This window comes from Plectrocnemia conspersa, unplaced genomic scaffold, assembly GCF_051122295.1.
Source record: "Plectrocnemia conspersa isolate PC_06_02 unplaced genomic scaffold, ASM5112229v1 ptg000014l, whole genome shotgun sequence".
In the NCBI taxonomy this organism is placed as follows: domain Eukaryota; kingdom Metazoa; phylum Arthropoda; class Insecta; order Trichoptera; family Polycentropodidae; genus Plectrocnemia; species Plectrocnemia conspersa.
Window position 1 is genome coordinate 23596668 of NW_028277178.1, and position 20277 is coordinate 23616944.

Consider the following 20277-nt stretch of genomic DNA (forward strand, 5'->3'; position numbering starts at 1 on the left):
TTTCACGACTTTAAATTTATCATCTAAAATTAACCCTTTGGACAGTAGGACCACAAGTATGCTGCGACACTCAAAGGATTCAGATAAAGTATCACCGCACATACGTTTGTAAATTTGATTAATTAATTATTACTCATTCCGAAATTTTCAAAGAAAAATTATTTATTTTAGTAGAAATATTTTTTTTAAATTGCGAACATCGCGTATACATTGTTTTATTCATATTTTCTAGTAAATGCTTGTAATTTCGATCAATTATTTATTTATCTTGGCAGTACATAAAATATAATTTATTTGACAGGTGTTAGTAAAATTATATGATTACAACTTTTCCATAGGTAGTAATATATATAGTTACGTAGTTATCATTATTTATTTACATGCGATATATAAATGGTTGTATTTTTCAGTGAAATACATTTTTACCAGTAGACATATATTTCTACTAGCGAATATATAATTTATCTGATAGGCGCTAGTGAAATTATATGATGTTCTAAAATGTCTATGAAACTCAATTTGACAGTTGCGAAACATAAATTTGCTGTTCAAACCCGGACCTAACCTACACAACAAATTACAATTTTAGAACTTTCATTAGGTCAATTTAAGTATTTCATCTGAATTTTCAGATCGACAATGAAAGTTCTAAAATAAATTATAGTTTTATTTAACTTTCATTAGGTCAAGTCAAAAATATAAACTAAGCCAACTGATCTTTCGTGTGGAAATAAAAGGAAGAAGAAGTACAGACATGCCACATCACACATATTTCTCCACAGTTTGTCCGCATTTCGATATTATACAATGTTTTAAAAATATGATAGCTATCCTTACTGAAATTACTATGGACTTCTAATATGAGAGTATTCAATCCGAATTTTGATAGAGGGCGCAAAAACAATTATTACTTCTGAGAAGGGATAATTGTTTTTTGCGCTCTCCTATTGGTCAAATATGCTTCAGCCTATTCTCAGTTATTGTAAGTCGTAATATTGCTATAGTCTTAATATGCTAGATAACCGAGCGTTTCCATTACGACAGCACGATTTTATTGTTTTTAATCTTGATTCTAAACAGGGATGTCATTTGGGTGGGCAGATAGAGGCATTTGCTCCTCCCTTGAATAGCCAGAAAAATGCTTATCATTTAATAAAATACTATGAATTTTATTCAAATCGAAATATTAAAAAAACGACCACTGACTGGCCAATTTTTGCCCACCTGGAAAAAGTTGAAATGCCATCCCCAATATAAGATTTCATTTGACATTGTATTTAATTTCTATTTTAGCCAAGCCGTAATGGTTGACAAGATTCGTTGAAGTTGGTGGACAGAGGCACAGCATCACAAATGAGAAAAGCCCTCAATAATTTAGGTTACGGAAATGTAGTAAAAACTACTATTATGCTGAAGAATATCGACAGTTTTCCTGATGTAAACTCAATTTATAAAGAGTGTAGTTGTAAATAAATTCATAAAACATTAATTATCAATGACGCAAATTATTTATTGCTTAATGTTGACAGTTTTCTTGAATAAATTTCCTGCACGATCAACATATCAAGTTGGAAAATTACCAATGATACTGAGGTAGAAGTCAAAACTATTGCTATAGTGGGACCAATACACGATATAGATAATTGAATATTTAAAATTTGAAATATAGTAATTATTTAAAAATAGTACTTGAATATTTTATTTAAAAAAACATTAACTTATATGAGTCGTTTCTGACGTGATACACAAAAAAAATCACAGGCTTGACCAGATTTCTTGGTTTTTAACATCGAAAAAATAATGACGAAAGCACTTTTGTTTTATCAGAACACACGTCTGTCAAACTTTCACTCACTGATATAAGTTCGAGTCACTTATGCATCCACAGTAAAAGTTTTACATCTAAGTATCTTCTCACGGAATTAAACCTCTTTCTTGATGTAGCTGTAAAAGTTGTTACTTTTTTAAGGTCAAGGGATGTAAACTCGAGAACTTTCAAAGCTTTACATAATTGTAAAGAGAAGATTAGTCTTCATTCTGCTATGCTCTTTCATGCAAGTCATTATCTGGCCATTCGATCTTAGTTCCAGATTCCAGGTTTTTTAAAATTCTATAATGTCTCAGACAAAATTTAAACTAAGTTTTAAAATAGATTTTTTGAGGTACTTTTTCAGACCTGTATTGCGAATCCAGTTAAATAAGATAACTTTGGGTAGCTAAATAATCAATCAAGAAAAAATTTAACTCAATTGAAATTTAAACCGATACTACTTTAAAAGTAAATTTACACAGCATAATAATCAATTTGTGTTGAAATTGAAAACAAATGTGTATATGCAGTTTCACACAAAGGAAAAAATTAAATATTAAACAATTATGATTAAAAAAATTATTTATTAATTACTTTATAATACAAAGATAATATTAAACATGATTTACATTATTATTATTAATAATTTTGCGATTTTTACAAAATACATTCATTTTATATATTTTAAATCTTCAGGGCGATAAACGCCCTTTTCAGTTATTATTCCAGTGATCAACGAAGCAGGAGTGACATCGAATGAAGGGTTCCAACATTTTATACCTATTAAATTTAATCATTTGTATAAGTTCACCGCATATGTTTTATTTATTATTACTATTTATGCAGACCTTCCGCAGCGATTCTGTAACCACCAATATGAGTCATCTCATTTTCGGGTCTTTCTTCAATTTTGATAGCGTTTCCTGATGGAATAGATAAATCAATGGAAGTGAACGGTGCAGCTATGTAAAACGGAACTGAATGATAGCGAGCCACTACCGCAATCTGATATGTACCGATTTTATTCGCCGTATCACCGTTGGAAGCAATCTAAAATTGAATATAATTGTATAAATATTTTAAGCTTTTAAAAGCCGTGCCATTATTCTCTCAGTACTGAAAATATCTAGGTGCAATTTAACAGGGACTTATTTTAAGAGATATGTGCATTTGAATAAATACTTTATTCCATAAAACGAATTGTTTGTGCGTTTATGTAATTTATTTTTTCTTTTGAAAATGATTTATTGCAGAGTTATTCACAAGGTATTCACTGCTCTGACTAATGTTCGCCCGCTCGTACCTAATCTGTCCAACGGTAATGCACAAACAATTCATTTTATGGAACAATTATTTTATATATTGCTCATTTTAATATTCCCAAAATACCTCACCCTATCTGCTCCTACTACCACAGCTGATATGTTTTGATGTTTCATCAAAGCCGCTACCATGCTATCGACTATTAAAGTTGCTGGAATGTTTTCATGCACCAGCTCGTAAGCTGTTAGTCGAGCTCCTTGGTTGTAAGGTCTTGTTTCAGTGCAATAACAGTGATCTAAAAATTAGCAGCAAACTTAACTGACAATGTTCATCTATTTAAATATAATAAATTAAATGTACAACTAAAATGTTCAAATTTTATGTTGTATTTTATAAATCACAGATGTTTGAATATGGATAATAAATCGATAAATTGGTAAAAGTCTTCAAAAGTTATTAATAGAATATAACTAAAATGCAAAATAATATATTTTTTGGTGTATAATTTGATAATGATTTATGATTGAAATTACGCTGTGAGATGTATCTAAATCTCTAGCCTACTGAATTTTTTTTTATAATGCAGCAAAATGTATAATAAAAACTGGAAGTAACACAAATCAAAATATTATTTTTTAACAATAACCTCAATTGTAGTTTCAAAAATGAAAGCAAATAAGATTTATTAGTTCTATTACCCATAGGCATCAAAACCCCCATGTCTTTTATCTAAATAAAACATATCTCTTGGGGCAATTAAGTCGATTTTGTTATTTTCTGACCGCTGTAAGAATGTTAATATAATGTGATAAAATGTAGGATTGGTTTACAGGGATAATTATTTATGAAGATTAAAAATTACAGATTACCTAGTCTATTTTCAGCATGTAATGATCTCACTACACCCAAAGCAGTTCCATATCCTGAAGTGGCCAGAGATCCAGTGTTACAATGAGTCAAAATTTTTACGTTTCGACCCGGAGAAGCGTTTAAAATTACTTCAGATCCAAATTTTCCAATCGCTTTATTGTCGTTCAAGTCTTTTGTGAGCATATTTTCTATTTTTTTAATAAATTCCTCTTTCATATCGTCTAATTTGGTTGACTCGTCAGAATTGAGGTTTTCCAGGAAAGACTTTAAATCGTCAGCGGCTTGTTTGAGGTTCACCGCAGTCGGTCTAGACGTAATTAGATAGTCCAATTTGGAGTTTACCTATGCGAATAATATAAATACATAAAGATCACATACTACACGATACATAAAAAATGTTGAAAATAATCTTAACCTCAATCGTCATATTGTTTTTATCGGTGATATTTCTATTGTGTAGTTCTACAGCCAACGAAAGACATCCGACTATCGCTATTGCAGGTGCACCTCTAACCTTTGAGATAAAAATGCAATATTATAAAAAAGTAGGTCATAGATATATTAAAAGTACTCTTATCAGAATACATACCTGCATTTTACTAATAGCATTCCAAGCTTCTTCTACATTGCATATTGACATATAAACGGTCTTTTCGGGCAATCTAAGCTGATCTAACATCGAAAGAGAGCCTCGAGAGTACTTTACAGCAGACAGCGTCATTTTTAAAGCCAAAATATGTCAGAACTGAGATGAGTAATAAGCTCGAGTAAATATTACTGATAAGAAACTAGGGATGTTTCTTTATAACTTTACAGAGCGTGGTTACTATTTATAAAAATATATCATTAAACTTGCAACAACTTAGTAAAATAAATTGTAAAATTATTTTAAGTTTTTTTAAGCTCCTTTAAAATTATACAGAAAAAGGTTTGTTTGTATTCTAATTTAATTTATATTGAAATATAACATACATTATTTGTCGATAATAACTTTTTAAATGGATAAACTGTACAACCAGACCTTACCGACCAGGCTTGCATATAACTAAAAAATTGTTTTGTAGGGGGCCTATTTATATATATTTTCATTTAGATTTTATTACGGCCAAAACTTGGCGGTACTCCGGTAACACTGGCGCAATGGACACACTTTTCTCTTGTCGACCCTGGTGGGCTTATTAGATATATTAAAAAAACTGCAGTGAGAAAACAACTTTTGGTGTAAAAATACACCTACCTATTATGTAGGTAAATAAATATGATTTTATTATACTAATGCTGGAAATATAAATTTTAAAAGTATGACGAATATTTCCAAAAAATCATTGGTAGTTTTAAAATTTTGTTTAATAGATTATTGATTCAAATATATTTCGAGGGGATGGGGGAGGGCGAAATTTTTTCTTTATTCATAATATTTTCAATGGAATGGATATTTTTTTGACTGGTTACAAGAGAAAATCCGATAATGAAGATATTGGTGCTGATACAAAATAGTGGGATTAGAACAAAAAATGTTATCATTAGGATTTAAAAATACAATAAGCGGTTTTGAAAACACAGAGCGTTTGCTTTGTACGAACGTTTTGACTGGAGGTATATTAAAACGGCACATTGCAACAATTCATTCGTAATACATTGGTAAATCCATAGAATTTTAAAAGAAAATTAGATGAGTATGTGTAAAAAATAATATCTGTTCTATTAATGCATTGCTACCACCGTACCTTGAGTTTAAGATGAAAGACCATATTATGAAATAATACTCGCTGATAAATAAAAATATATAATTTGCCTTAAAAAAATACAAATATTTTTACTAATTAAAAGTAGAACAACAATAATTGATAATATATTACTATATAAAATTAAGTACATCAAATAATATCATTTCCAAGAAAATAATCTCAACTCTTCTGAAAACATGTTTATAAAACACAACTATAAGATATAGAACCAAATAAGAGTATGTATATATACATCTGTATTTCATAGGTATAAAATCTATGTACTTTTTTGTAAAGTTTTAGATATAAAACATTAAGTATACATATATCTTTAGTATTTATTTATATTTCAATGGAGCAAAAATAAAAAAATAGTTTTTCACTCTCCTTTATAATTACCTTCATACAACTCCAAAATACCAATATATTTTAAATTATAACTTATTGCTATGATGAGTATGTACACTGTGAACACATTCTTTTTATATCTAAATGTAATAAAACTATTACTTTTTATGAAGAATAAAATCCCACGTATCTCTCCATCTCAAGTTCACAAGATCGTGTTCGCTTAAATCTATCGCTCCATAGTTTAAAACAGAAAACTTATAAAAAGTGTGAATTACAAAAGCTAACCAAGAGAGTACTCCCACAGTAAACAAGAAAGTCATCCACTTTTTACGAACTTTCATTTCCAACAATACGTATACATGGTCGATCGTAGCCGTAAGTAGAAGCGATTTAAACACAAACGCTGATAAATAATGATGAAGAAACAATGTTCTATCGACGAAGAAATAAGGCAAATAGTGTATGAGGTATCCAACGAAGAATATTTCACCAGTCGTCAAAAATTGCTCCCAGACGTGAGCGGGTAAATCCAAGCACAATCTTCTTCGTCGCAACAAGTAAAACGTCAACAGGCTAAGATAGAGAAATATTCCAAAGGAAGCTGTATACCAAATTACTAGATTACCTATCAGATGTACTTGAGCCTGAAAATAGAAAACATACAGTTAGACATAAAAATTAGGTTATAAATATATATATACACCGTATTTTAAAAGGACGATATACATTTGAATCGGCAGACACCCAATAAGCTATTCCTCTGGTGAGCAAAGGCCACTCCAACGGTTCACTCGAAAACATGTGATTTTGTACATATTCTTGACCGGTAAATAACATTTTATATTGTAGTTCTAAAAACTTTTCCATGAAAGTGAGACGAGTAGGTGTAGTCGGAATCATTTCAGCGTGAACGAGCTGCCTTTCTCGTTCTCTTTTATCATCAGCTAAAAAAATCTTATTAGTATCTAAGTTCTGTTTGAAGTTCGGGTGGTATAAAATATATTACTTTTAGTGTAACGGTGCTCTTCGACGTTCCATATCGTATCGTCTTGATTGATTACTTTGTCCGCGACTACTTCGTGTTGATTGAAACCCCAATCTGGCAACTGTCTACCGCTGAATTTTAAGGCTAGACCCGTCTGAACGTGTATGAGATGAACTAAGGACTGAATCGTGCTCCACATAGCGCCGTCTTGATCCCGGTTGATTATTTCGACTCGCCACAAGTTTTGAGCGGACATAGAGACATTGTAATCAATATAGCATGAAACTTCCTGACACTGCGGCGACATGGGAGCGGCTACGTCGTGCGAATTGAGAGCCCTACTCGTTATCCCGTGGACCAGTTGTACGACATCGCCGTGTTTGATCGGATCTATCGGGTATTCAACAGTAAGGTCGTTTTTATCGGGACGTTTTACAATCCACCAATTATTTACGTCCTTGAAACTGTAACAGGTGACTTGCTGCTGATGAGACGATCCTCTTTTATCAGTATAGCGTATCGGATATACGTGCGCGTGGGAATGTAACCAACAAGTGCGCCCATGAGTATGTCTATAAAAAATGATCGAATTGAACGCGTAAAAAATAAAGACAATAAATAAATTTTATACCTTAATGTTATTTGAGAACCATGCGCTACGTGTAAAGGTTGGCCTCGAGTGATGCTAGCAAGGCCGCCTTCCAGAGAAGCCTGAAAGGCGCTCGTCATTACGCTGTCGTGAGGACCGGCTTTATTGAGAAAACTAAGATGCACTCCAAATATCGATACGTACACGATCATCGGAATTAATGAAACTATAAAAATTAGAATGAAGAAATACACAATCAGCGTTCTAATGTTGATGGAACGGTTTCCCAAAGACGCCCAAAACTTCCTTCCGACTATGAAAAGTCCCAGTAAACAGGAATAAAAACCTGAGTATTTTACACTGCAAAAAAATAAACAATCAAGATTACTTAAAAATTATTTATTATAGCCAAATATTAGATACCTCATTGATGCAGTGAGAAATATGCATCCAAATATTAGATAACTCCATCCGAATAAAGAAGTGAAGTTCACCGATGCGAATTTAAATTTCAAAAGATAAAATATTCCAAGAAAGGCGTACATTAACAGTATAGATTCCATGAGCATGAATCTGGACTGCGTAAGTAGAGCATTATCTGTAGAAAAATCATCATTATAACACACATTAATTCTTGATAAAATTCAAGTACAGAACGTAGACAGGAACAGCATTTCAGATTTTAAGTTTCATTGTATTTCATTAAATGACATGCATTTTTCTGGCAAAATTCAAAAGGTAACAAACGCCCCCCCCCCTCAAATGACATCCCTGCTTGGAATCTGCATCAAAAGCAATAAAATCGTGCCGTCGCTATTGCAGTAGAATCACTCGGTTATCTAGTGTTCATAATAAGACTTTTTATAACAATATTACGACTTTTTAGTGTAGTCGCTCATTACCGAGCGTTTCCACTGCAACGGCGCCGACACGATTTTATTGCTTTTGAAGTGAATTTTTCACTTCTGAGAAGTGACAATTGTTTTTGCGCCCTCCTACTGACCAAAATTCAATTTGAATTAATTTTAATTCATACAAAAATGTATTCCGATATGATTTCACTGAAGTGACATATTTTATATTTTTTATAATTTCATTGAGGGATAACCCGATAAAATAATATTTCCGGTTTAGAATAGAGTATTAAAGGATCAGATGGAAAATATTACATTATTTAGTAAATAAATCACTCTCTTTAGGAGAAACTGTAGTACTTTAAGAGCTGATTGGTATGGGAAAAAGAATATGGCTAATGAAATAATGTGCGAATATAACATACCGCATATAATTAAAAGTCCAGCAATCGTTGCCGTCCATTCTGAATATTTTAAAATAATCATTATTTTATATATAAGCGGAACTAAAATACTTCCGCATAGAGCAGGCACTAATCTCATCGCAAATATAGGCACGGATTCGTCATATCGACTTCCGATCTTATCGAACGTGAAGTTTCCCGAGTATCCGGCTAAATGTGCAGCCGCAGAGAGCATTTGCTTGCCGAGAGGCGGATGGGAATCGAAGAAGAACACTCCTTTCATGTATAAAGAGATATATCTTCCGTAATGAAGTTCGTCAAATCTGTAATAATCAAAATATATACGTTTATATGTTATCAAATTCCACGATAGTTATTAACTCACACTATATTCTTCGGTTCTTGCAACTTATAAAATCTCGTAATTAAGGCAACTGTGAATAGTCCTAGAGCTAACGTGTCAATTTCGAATCGAACGACAAATCGTTTCCTATCGTCGAGAGCCCTAGAAGGCGGATCTTCATCGTCCTGTAATTTCGACAGATGTAGGTTAAATTATAGTATGACACAAATCAATAGTACGTATCAATATCATACTCACTCGTTTTACTGAATTTTCTTGGGTTTTGACGTCACTTTTTGTTTTCGTTTCAAGTGTTTGGATGTGCGATTTTTCTTTATTTTTCAATGCCGTCTTAGACGGAAGCTTCTCCATGTTATAACTTACGACCGATGCAAAATGTCCGTTTAAGTGTATATATAAAAAATAATCTGTCGGCTTTCTATCGGAAACATGTTGAACGTAAACAGACACAGGGGCGAAAGTACCTAACTGTACTTTCGTATCTGCCACATTTTACTTTTTCATAATGATGCGCTCTTAGGGCGCGTATTATCGACCATTACCAATATATATGGTTGCTTAAAAAAAATATTTTTTTATAACTGCTCTCCATTTCGTGATGACAAATAATTACGAGTAAATACATTTTTGTTTTTTTTTTGTATTTGCTAAAAAGTATTTATTTGCAATTTTAAAATCACTAATCAACAATGGTAAAAGTTTATTGACACAATCTGTAGAAGCAAACGATGATATGCAAAACATAGTTCTGATGCAAAACATTTTTTTTCTTATGAAGTGTCTAATTTTGTAAAAAACTTAATTTTAAACTTAATCTTAATTAATTTTATAATATTTTCATACCTACTTGGGTTGCAACGGACGATTAATGATTTTTACTATTTATGTAATCGTTTATGTTATTAATTCTACCGTGAATTATGCATATGCATTTGTTACAATGTTTACATAAAGCTTTAGTGATTTTTTCTTTTTATTATGAATGAAAATTGTTTAGTATATTTATCTAAGAAATAAAATTTTAATTTAGAGAAAAATTACAATTTTAGAGTTAAAATATAAAATTTATCAAAAAATCCAATTAAATATAACTGTTCAACTCACAACGACACGTCCGCGCGCAAAAAGTATCAACAACAATAAACTAAGAAACAAGTGGCAATGATGGGATAAGATGACTAGAAGACGGATAATTATAACTAACTCACTTACACGATGAGCGAATGAGATGATCCGCATGTGGGAATTCAGTATTTCTTAGCAAAGAGAGGTGTTATGATCAGTAAGCAGTTTTTTTTTGAAACCAGGATTTATGGTTGTCAATTTTGCGGCCTGATTTCATTCTTTAATTTTGGAGGCAAGAAGATTACATTTTTCGAAGATTATAGGCTGCATGAACAATGGATGGTATTTTTGTAATCTTGTCCCAATATTGCTTGCTTTTTATAATAATTTAAAAAAAATTGTATTCCTACTCATAGCGCAAACGTTGAAAGGTTTTTTTAAATGATAAACTATCAATAGACCAATAAATGGAATAGACTAAATTTTGAGTTACACATAATACAGTCTCAAAGAATATGGCATGAACGGATTTTCATAATTATTTATTGAGAAACGAAGAACTTTTGTCAAAAATATGTAGCTCTGAAAAGTATGTTTAAATTACTATTAGTATTATGGGGGCCTATTTAGATTTGTTATGGCCAAAACTGGTCGGCACTTGAGTAGCATTAGCGTGACAAATTCTCTACACTGGCAGCCTTCCTGGCGTTCGGACGCATCTTCTCGCGTCCGCCCTTTTAAAATGTTAACAAGTATAATTCAATAAAATACTACTGCAGCTACTCAATCTGTGTATAATTGTTATAAAAAGTATTTTAATGATGAAGTTATCGCTTTTCTTACAATAAAGGATTATATTTTGCCGACGGGAGGTGGCGGGTGGCAATTAGACACAGTTAGAGCCGCTGCAGTAGTATTTTATTGACGATTTACTGTTACAATAAATGAGAAAGCAGGTGAGACTCGTTGCGAGCCTGTCAAAGTTTGCCAGTTGAAAGATTCCGCCACGCCAGTGTTACCAGAGTGCCGCCAAGTTAAACCTAAGTAATTACATATAAATAGGCCCCCATAATATACTTAATAAACCTAAATAATTACATATAAATTGGCCCTCTACAATATCTTAAATTTAGTTTTATTTTGAAATGTCCTATTATCAAAGATAATGTCATCACTTATCACTTTACATATGGTAACACTATACATACATATACCGTATATGCTGTTTATGTAAATTAAGCAAAAATATGTTGAAGTTGTATATTACAACGGTGTATTGTGTGGGTTGTAATGGAGGTAAAAAGTTGGGTTTGGGTTAAATCGGAATTTTAGGCACTTACATTATAGTAGTTGAACCGGTAAACATAGACTTACCATAAATATGCAACTCAGCTAAAAACAGGGATAGCTAAAAAAATGTTCGGAAATTTTTGTTCATTTTGCGATGCTAATATGTGCTAAATTAAATGACGGGATGCTGGTGAGAGCTAAGAAATAGTCAACTCAGAAATTTTGTGAAACTGGGACCGATAGTATGAAATCGAGACATTCCTTATTAAACCGAGATCGATTACAATACGTGGCGTACGACTGCACATTCATTTGGTGGACGGAAAACAACGGCCGGTGCTGCCACATTAATCGTTTATTCGTATATATTTAAATAACATATTAACTATATCCTTTTAATAAAATAATACTGCAGCGGCTCAATCTGTGCGTAATTGCTACCCGTCACTATCCGGCCGCCAAAGTACATGCATGTATCAGGGGTTATTTTTTGTATGAATAAAACAATTTTTAATCATGTAGTTTTTACAAGAAATTTTACAAAGATACAAAAGTTTTTTGATCACATTATCATGGAATTGACGGAACTTAGCTTGTTGAAGTTGTGGGGGCCAAAAATTTGGCGACACTCTGGTAATACTGGCATCCTTCTCTTGGCGACTAATAAATAACACGTAACTTTAAATCGTCAATAAAATATTATTGCAGCTGCTTAATCTGTGTTTAATTGCCACCCATCACCCCCCGTCGCCAAAAGAGTCTTAGAAAAAAATGATTGTTAAGAATGTTTATTGATATATTTTCGATTGTTAATTATTTTTAAGAATCCACCTCGACGGTGTATTGTGATATTATATACCTTATAATTTTAGAGAATGGCGTTATACAATTAAGGTATAAAAAAATTCATCTCTTCTATCTTGAGTCGATAAGCTCTATTTATTAAAACGACGCTTTGTTTTGGTTCCTGTACAACCTGAATATTTTATGTGGTGACTTTAAATCTATAATTTAGAAATTTAGACAAATAATATTAAAATAATAGAAATTATAGGCGGCGCTTATGGCCCTGGCCCTGAGTAGAAAAAGTGGTTGAATTGAATAGCTGAAGAAAACATGCCGCCGAGATCAAAGGCAGCCTTTCGTGTGAAAATTAAGATAGGAATTGCAAGCAACAAACGGAAAACATGAGACAATTGTTGCTATAGCTTCACTATCTAAAATTAGTTGGAAAGCATTGTCATAAATGTTAGCTTTATATCTTGTTTATCTGGCTTTACGTTTAGATACTATAAATTGAACACATTAAAAGTAATTGCAGAGCGGCAACATCGGAGTCGAAGAAAAGTAGATGGCCGGCGATCCGCTCGATTTGGACGAGTGTTGTCAGTCGGTCGCTCGCGGCAGCGTTTGCGGTCGCCCGCTGCGAGTGTATCGTTGGTCGATTGCCGATTGCCTATTGCCGATCGACGATCGTTCTCCGTTCTTCGTCCGCCTCTCGCGAGTGAAGTGCGTCAGTCGGTGCGTGCGACAGTGCGATTGTAGTGCGCGCGCGTCAGCGCAGATGAGAAGGTGAAGCGCCGGCCTCAGGGGCTGGGCCCCGCCAGGATGCCCCCCGAGGCGCCCTACGTCGTCTTCCTGCTGCTGCTGCTGCCCTGCACCGAGAGCGGTGAGCGTCGAAATCTGTTTCGTTTCGCTTCGTGGCCTGATCCGTTTTATGGCAAGCGGACGTGAGAGTAAAGAGTGCGACGACGAGTAGGACGATCCGACCGTGCTCTCGCCCGCGTCTCAAAATGGGTCTCGCAGTATCGCAGTATCGCAGTCTCCCGATACTGTGTCGGTATGCCGAGAGACGCGCCCCGACGGAAACAAAGAAACGTCATCCGCGCGGGGTGGGACCGAAGCGAACGCTCGGTGCTTCGGTCCTCGGTTCGTCTTTCGATTCGAATCGAGTCATGGTCGTCACTTTTCGTCCCAAACCCAAACCCAAAATTAAAAACAACAATCGAACGGTCGAAACAAATTTGTTGTTTTTTTTCAAATTTTATTGTTTTTTAATTATTAATATTGAATAATAATATCACTTTTGCTTTGATTATTTTGATAATGTAATAATTTATTCTTTACGATCTGCGATCACAAAAATATTTATCAACATTTCAATTGCTGAAAATCGCTGGAACATTAAATAAGTTGCCGATTAAACGATCAAACATTGACTTATTATATACTTTCACTAGTGAGTGTGTGAACTCTCCTACGTGAGTTAGTTACATCGTGAACGAACAAGATGAAATATCTATTTATTCGATTATTAGATAAATTCGAGGTGGGTTTTATTATCGATGGCATTTTATAGAACAACTTTTTCAGTTGTTGATTGTTTGAAAACGAATCTATTTCAAAAGGATACTTATTAAGCAACATTTTATCTAATGTAAGGTAAATCTTGTTGCCAATTTGTATAGTCTTCTTTTTAAATTGATTCGCTCGTACTTAACTTTTCCAACAATTAGATGAAAATAATGTTATAGACGACATTCTTTATTGAACATATAATAGATATATTTATTTAATGCTTATTTTTTATTAAAACAATTACACGTGTTTAAAAATGATGTTTTTCTATTTTAGATTTTTCCATTAAAGATTTTGTGAACGTTAGGTGAACATTTTGAATACTTTGACCAACTAGTTACATGTTCATAAATTATTTTGTGTCTTCTGTAACTGAAGATTATCGAAATTAACCTGTTGTTGACGTGCTAAAGTATTTTAAATATATAATTATTCTACAGAGTAGTTGCGAATTATGGCGAGAGTTAAAAAACATATTTTTTGTATAATAATAATAAATAAATACTTTTATTTATTTATTAAACTTAGTTTATATAGTACAATATATCACTGTTCATTGATATATTTAGTTTAACAAATCAGCTGCTTTCATAATTAAAATTATCCATATGCTTTCGATTTTTAAATCAAAATTCCCACATTATTATTTAACCGCAAAAAATAGTGTATTAATATATTATTTCAATCAATTGATTTTTTTTCACTTTTCAAAATTATTATCTTGATATGTTTTCATTTTGTGTCTTGTTAATTTTGCGATCTATTTGTGACCAATTTTCGTGCGAGCAATGATCACCACCAAACCAAGCAATTTCAATCGCACGGTTTTTTACCTACGCGTTTTATTGTCACCAATCTTAAGACGTTTACTAAAGAGATGATAAAATCTCCCGAAATTAATTCCCAACTAGCAGTTATATGAATGTACATTTTGTATATAAGGCAAAGTTTTGTTTTTGAAGTGAACGTTCAATCTTGATTCACTTTGGTTCTCCGATGACCCAACAAGGTTCTTTCGTAACTGCTTCGTCGAATAATAAAATTAGTATTTAACACGCCCTGGAGTGTTTATGCTGTTTACAAATGGCTAAAAAAACGATCTATGTTATTCCTAAATGCAATTCTTGCTTCATCACTGTTTGGACCAAGTTCTAGAAATTCCTCTACAAATCCTCTTCAAATTATTTTTACCGCGGGTAGACAAAAAATAATTTAGAACGTACCCTTAAATGTGGTTGCATACGTTGTCAAATTTATCTAAAAGATTTGTGGTCAACTATTTTACGAGTATCCTAATGCATCGAGGCTGTCAATTTCTCGTTTAATTGTTATTTACGATAGATTTTACTCTTTCGCATTAAGTTTTGTTTGAAAATATGCAACTTCGGCTTTATTACCAATTTATTTTCTTTTTTCACCCATTTGGGGGTATTTTTTCCTGAACACTGATATAAATTATCTTAGAATCAGTAATTGCTTTAATGGATTTAATTTTTTTTAAATCCTAGTAATTTATAGTCTATAAATACTTAGTATGGGTGTAGTGACTACACCCATACCTCGATTTACGCGGCTTCGCTTTAACGCGGTAAAGAAAAAAACATTTTTTAATATATATTGTAATCGTGTGTATTTGAGTTTTAACCATGCGAGTTGATAATTCTGACAAACCAAATTAATTCACTTCGAAAAATATTGCCGAAGTTCTAAAATTGGCAAGTAAATTAGAAAATATGGTTTTAAATATCGACCGTGCTATTAAATTTCAGCGAGATTTAAAAATCATTTGCGGGCAGTATCAATAAATTTACAAGGAAAAAAATAAGAGCAAAAATTTGAACAAATTATTTAATAAGGGTAAATCCAAAAGAATCTGTCGCTATTTAGCACTATGAGACTGATAATAATGATTTTGAACCAATTCTAAGGAAACACCAGGTTAGATTGAGGTTTGAATACAGCGACGAAGAGGAATATTAAAATTATTATCCTGTTGTTAAGTAATATTTTTATTTTATTCATAGCCTTATTGGTCAGTATAAATATTATGTCAAAAATCGAATTAATTCAATGGAAGTACAAAAACTATAATTAGTTTTAGGACTTTTATTGTGTTAGGTTTGGGTTTTAACAGCAAATAGACGTTTCGCAACTGTAACAATGAACGTCGCTTTTTACGCGTATCACGCCAGTCAAATGACGGTTTAGAGCAGCATATAATTTAAAAACCAATCATTTATTGTAATTATCGATCAATTATATATTAAATGCTGATCGTTTTGTTTTAATTACTAGCTATTTATTTGTTGGTTGGTTGGCCCTAAAACACGTTGATAATGATCATATAATATAAATACCGGCTATTCTTTATAAATACTGACCAGATCAATTACGCGATTTATTGTGACCAATTTTGTATGGATTTCCAAGTCCCGATTTTTGCGGATTTTTATTTTTTGTAACTTATCTTCCAAATTAATACGTGTTCTATGCCTCGATGTATGCGAATTCAATTTACGCTAAATTTCGCGAATCCTATCAGAGGTATGACTATACATATATAAATATTGTTATAAACTCAGTTTATTTTATCAATACAGCCATTAGCTATGGTATTAGCTTGTTTAAGATTAAATAAATTACTCACGTTACCTAATGAGCTAAAATTAATTTCAATGCATACATATCACCCTTTATTACCTATAGTCGTTGACACTATTTCTGTTACCTATGTAGAGGCATTTTAAACGCTGCGATGAATGTATCATAAATGAGTCGCACACATGAGGCACTTGTGACAGGCATATCGGAATATACATGTCTGATTCAATATACAAAGTCCGATATATTTTTATTTTGTCACAAGTGGGCAGAATGCGGCTCGCTTTTGACACTAAATAGAACTACAGTTTTTGTATGTATTTGAGCAAATGACTAAATATTACAAATCTGACCATAATAGCTTGACAGGTTTCCCCAATGCGTCATGATGGTTTATGTTATATTCAATTAGCAGTGCGATATTTATACCAACACAGGCGACTGAAGTTGGCGAAACAATATTTTGCAAAACGTATGCAACAGCAACTCATTTTTTAAAGGGTGTAATTTAACAGGGAATTATTATAAAATATATGTGCATTTATGTGCTTTGTTCCATAAAATTAAGTGATTTTGCATTTAGTTAAGGTAAATCTTCGGAAGAGTAATGCTTGCTCGCACCTAATGTGTCCAGCAGTATTGCGCAAACAATTCGTTTTATGGAACGATTGTTTTATATATTGCTCATATAAATTGTACTTAAATTTATGAATTAATGGCCGTATGCTTCGAAAAAATATTTTAATACATATTATATACCAAAATAAAAAAGTAACCTTGCTGATCAATCCGCAACGAAATACGAAAGTGTTCTGAATACTGGATAATATTTTGATACATATCTAACATTCTCCCGATGATAACGATTTTCAGCTTTCTATACATATTTTATTCGTGGTATAAATCTTAGTAGAAAAGTTGCCAACCAATGTGTAGTCTGTCGTAAGCAGTCGTAAATGAACATCACCACTGCATATCTTTACAAGTTATTCTTTTATTTCTTTCGATCATAGTTATTGGATAAAATTTAGGAGTGTGTAAAACAGATGGTCGATTTAATCCATCATAGAAAATCTTTATTTATTCTATTATTATTTACATCTGCTATTCATATAAAATGCAAGTGTTTATTTCTTTAATTATATAAATGTACAGTTAGTTATTGTTACGTTTTTGAGTAAACTATATGACTGGCAAAAATCTCATATTTTGTACATTTAGTATATTTAAGAAGGTTAGAAATTTATCACGACAATGAAGATCCAATTAACAGCTGAATGTGCTTTTTTGTTTTCGATTTGTGACTTTCTTTTCAGTATTTTCAGTATTAAAATCCCTTTGTTTGATTTAATATGCTTTTACTATTTTATATTTATAGTTATCTTATTAAAATATATACAACAACGCAAGTTTTACTGTTATATATAATGGTAACTACCATCCAAAAATTCTTATTTCTCTTCTTTAAAAAAATGTTGAGAATGAAATTTTTACCAACCATCGAGCCACATCTGAGCATGAAACGTGATTTTCTTATATCTGCATACATATTTACCAGTGCTCTGATAAAATAATTTTAATTTATATTTTTGAAAGTAAATTTGATTTGTGACTAAAGTGAAGCAGTACTGATAACAGTTACAATAACCTTTCTGGAGTAAACGGAATTATAAAACTGTTTTTGTTGTTGACGTTTTCTTATTTTTAGATTTCTGATTATTTTAATTAAATTTACCCCAAATAAATATTATAAACAATTAATATTTTCCGTTGTTGTCAGGTGCGATAGATATATTTTGATGGGGCATCCACCCCTCTTCGGGGTCGTCGCTTCCAGTGCTTCGAAGCTCCCTTCCTTTGTGTGTCGTTAACCCTGCGGTTATGTACCGTCTGAGAAGCTGAGGTTGTCGGGAGACAAACCGCACGCCCGTCCGGGGATGATACGAGTTATCTCTACGGTTGTCGACGGGGACGTTTTGATTCCAGCAGCTTCCAAACTCGAAAAATTACGTAAAGCATCAGAAGAGTAGATACATTAACCTAAATTATTATTATCTTTAATGAAGGAACGATGAGGAAGAATGTGTGCTGTAAGAGGGTTAGCATGCTTTTTGCTTGTCTAATGATAATATCATATTTCCAAAGAAAGCTGAAACCCATCAAAAATGCTAACTGTGATCGCGTCATCGTATGTTACGAGCTGAAAACGATGCAATATCAATTACATGTGACATAATAACGATGTGAAAACGACGGCTAATCTCTTTCTAATTTAAGTTTTAACAAGTTAAAAATTAACCGACCGTCACGATCGTGCCGGTTATCACTGGAAAGAGGCTTGAAACGATCTCTTCTGCGCGTGTTTCGCTTTATATTTCGACTTACCGTGTGAACTAGGTTTAAATTGGCAATGACTTCATACAGTATACGCATTATTTCAATCTGCATCTTTGCTGCTATTTAAATATAATAGCGTCGTTTATAAACCCGTCGTCGAATGTGGCATAACTTCGCGGTCGTATGCGGGCTCATCGAAAAGAAAGTTTGCTCCGGTTTTCCACTAACGATGTCCACTCGTACTCGTTCCATCTTACTGAAGCTGCAAGGTTCGAAACGCTGGCAATTTCGCATATCATTCGTGTCCGTTGTCTCTTTTCTTAATTATCGGTTTGTGTTAGAACAATCGAGCTCTATTCGCTTTCAATTGACATACGCTCGGTTGTTTGTACAGTATGCGTTCGATTCCCGGAGCGAAAGCTGCACATCGACTCTCAAACGATCCGGAAACTTTTTAAATGTGTCACGGAGCGTAGCTAGCGATCTATCCGAGTTAAGAGATCTTAAAGTCAAATGCGAAAATATTAATATAATAATGATTTTCATAGTTAGCGAACCGATCTGAGACGAAGGTCGAAATTTATAGGTGAAGGATTGTTGTTTGCTTGTAAATAAAAATATGTAAACTGTTCCGATTCTAGCGGAATAAATTGCCATTTAGCAACAACGGATGAATCAGTCGAGTGTAATTTGTTACAATAGTTATGCGCGTCGTTTCCACTCTTTGTTGGATTTTAGCTGGTTTTTGTAATAATTAAGATTGTACATGTTTTATTTGTTTTCCTCAGACTTGAAGGTAGTCTGAGAAAATAACTAAACGATGACTCATTGTAGCGCATTGTATTGAAAATTAAAAAAAGAGTTAGTTTCCCATTTCCGTCTACACACGTCTTTAATTATTCTATACCGTAGATTTTTTTGTCACAATGATATGATAAAAAATACAAGCGTATTTATTTTTTCCTTGTACGCTTTCGATTTTAAATTTGTAAAATTTACACGTTTTTTTAGATTAAATATTGAAAATTAATTTATATTATAGATAGAATGGTTACATTAGGAATAAATAAAATTTGTTTTGAAAATACTACTTTTTAAATATTTTACATATAAATAAAGTTATTAAATCTCATGGCAAAAAAAATGAGTTCAATCCCAGCGAAATAATGCAAATTTGTACACAAAAGTTATATTTAAATACATACCAATTATTTCACTTTACGATATCAAAACCATAATTATAATGTATAAGTTAATTAAAATATATTATAACAATATTTAAACGCATCATTTTCAAAAGACGACCCTGTCTAATATTAATCTTATCTTTGACAAATATATTTTTGTAGTGTAACAATTTATGGAAATCAGGCATGTGGCAGATGGACTTTTTATTGCAGAACTGTTTT

General features: G+C 32.5%; 3 protein-coding genes across 6 annotated transcripts in view; 1 reads left to right on the top strand and 2 right to left on the bottom strand.

The window, feature by feature from the left end:
- Positions 1-2374: 2374 nt before the first annotated feature.
- LOC148226559 (methylthioribose-1-phosphate isomerase) lies at positions 2375-4749 on the bottom strand. The gene is made up of 6 exons (XM_088203301.1): positions 4533-4749; positions 4359-4457; positions 3943-4285; positions 3205-3368; positions 2659-2860; positions 2375-2590 (listed from the first exon to the last, which is right to left on the bottom strand). The coding sequence occupies exons 1-6, from the start codon at positions 4662-4664 to the stop codon at positions 2481-2483; spliced, it is 1050 nt and encodes a 349-aa protein (XP_088059427.1). The 5' UTR covers positions 4665-4749; the 3' UTR covers positions 2375-2480.
- A 1296-nt stretch (positions 4750-6045) lies between these two features.
- On the bottom strand, positions 6046-9742 carry rt (Protein O-mannosyltransferase rt). Its single transcript, XM_088204243.1, has 8 exons — positions 9455-9742; positions 9239-9381; positions 8875-9176; positions 8019-8193; positions 7638-7955; positions 7028-7578; positions 6748-6965; positions 6046-6665 (listed from the first exon to the last, which is right to left on the bottom strand). Exons 1-8 carry the CDS (start codon positions 9566-9568, stop codon positions 6177-6179), a joined length of 2310 nt encoding a protein of 769 aa, XP_088060369.1. The 5' UTR covers positions 9569-9742; the 3' UTR covers positions 6046-6176.
- Positions 9743-12960: 3218 nt separating this feature from the next.
- The window catches only part of kuz (zinc-dependent metalloprotease kuz), a 47064-nt gene continuing 39747 nt past the window's right edge, over positions 12961-20277 (top strand). For all 4 annotated transcript variants that reach the window (XM_088204305.1, XM_088204302.1, XM_088204303.1 and 1 more), the window contains exon 1: positions 12961-13241. Coding sequence is in view for 2 of the 4 variants with exons in the window: in XM_088204302.1 (XP_088060428.1) it covers positions 13181-13241 (61 nt within the window). In the remaining 2 variants the exon portion in view is untranslated. The remainder of the gene's footprint in view (positions 13242-20277) is intronic.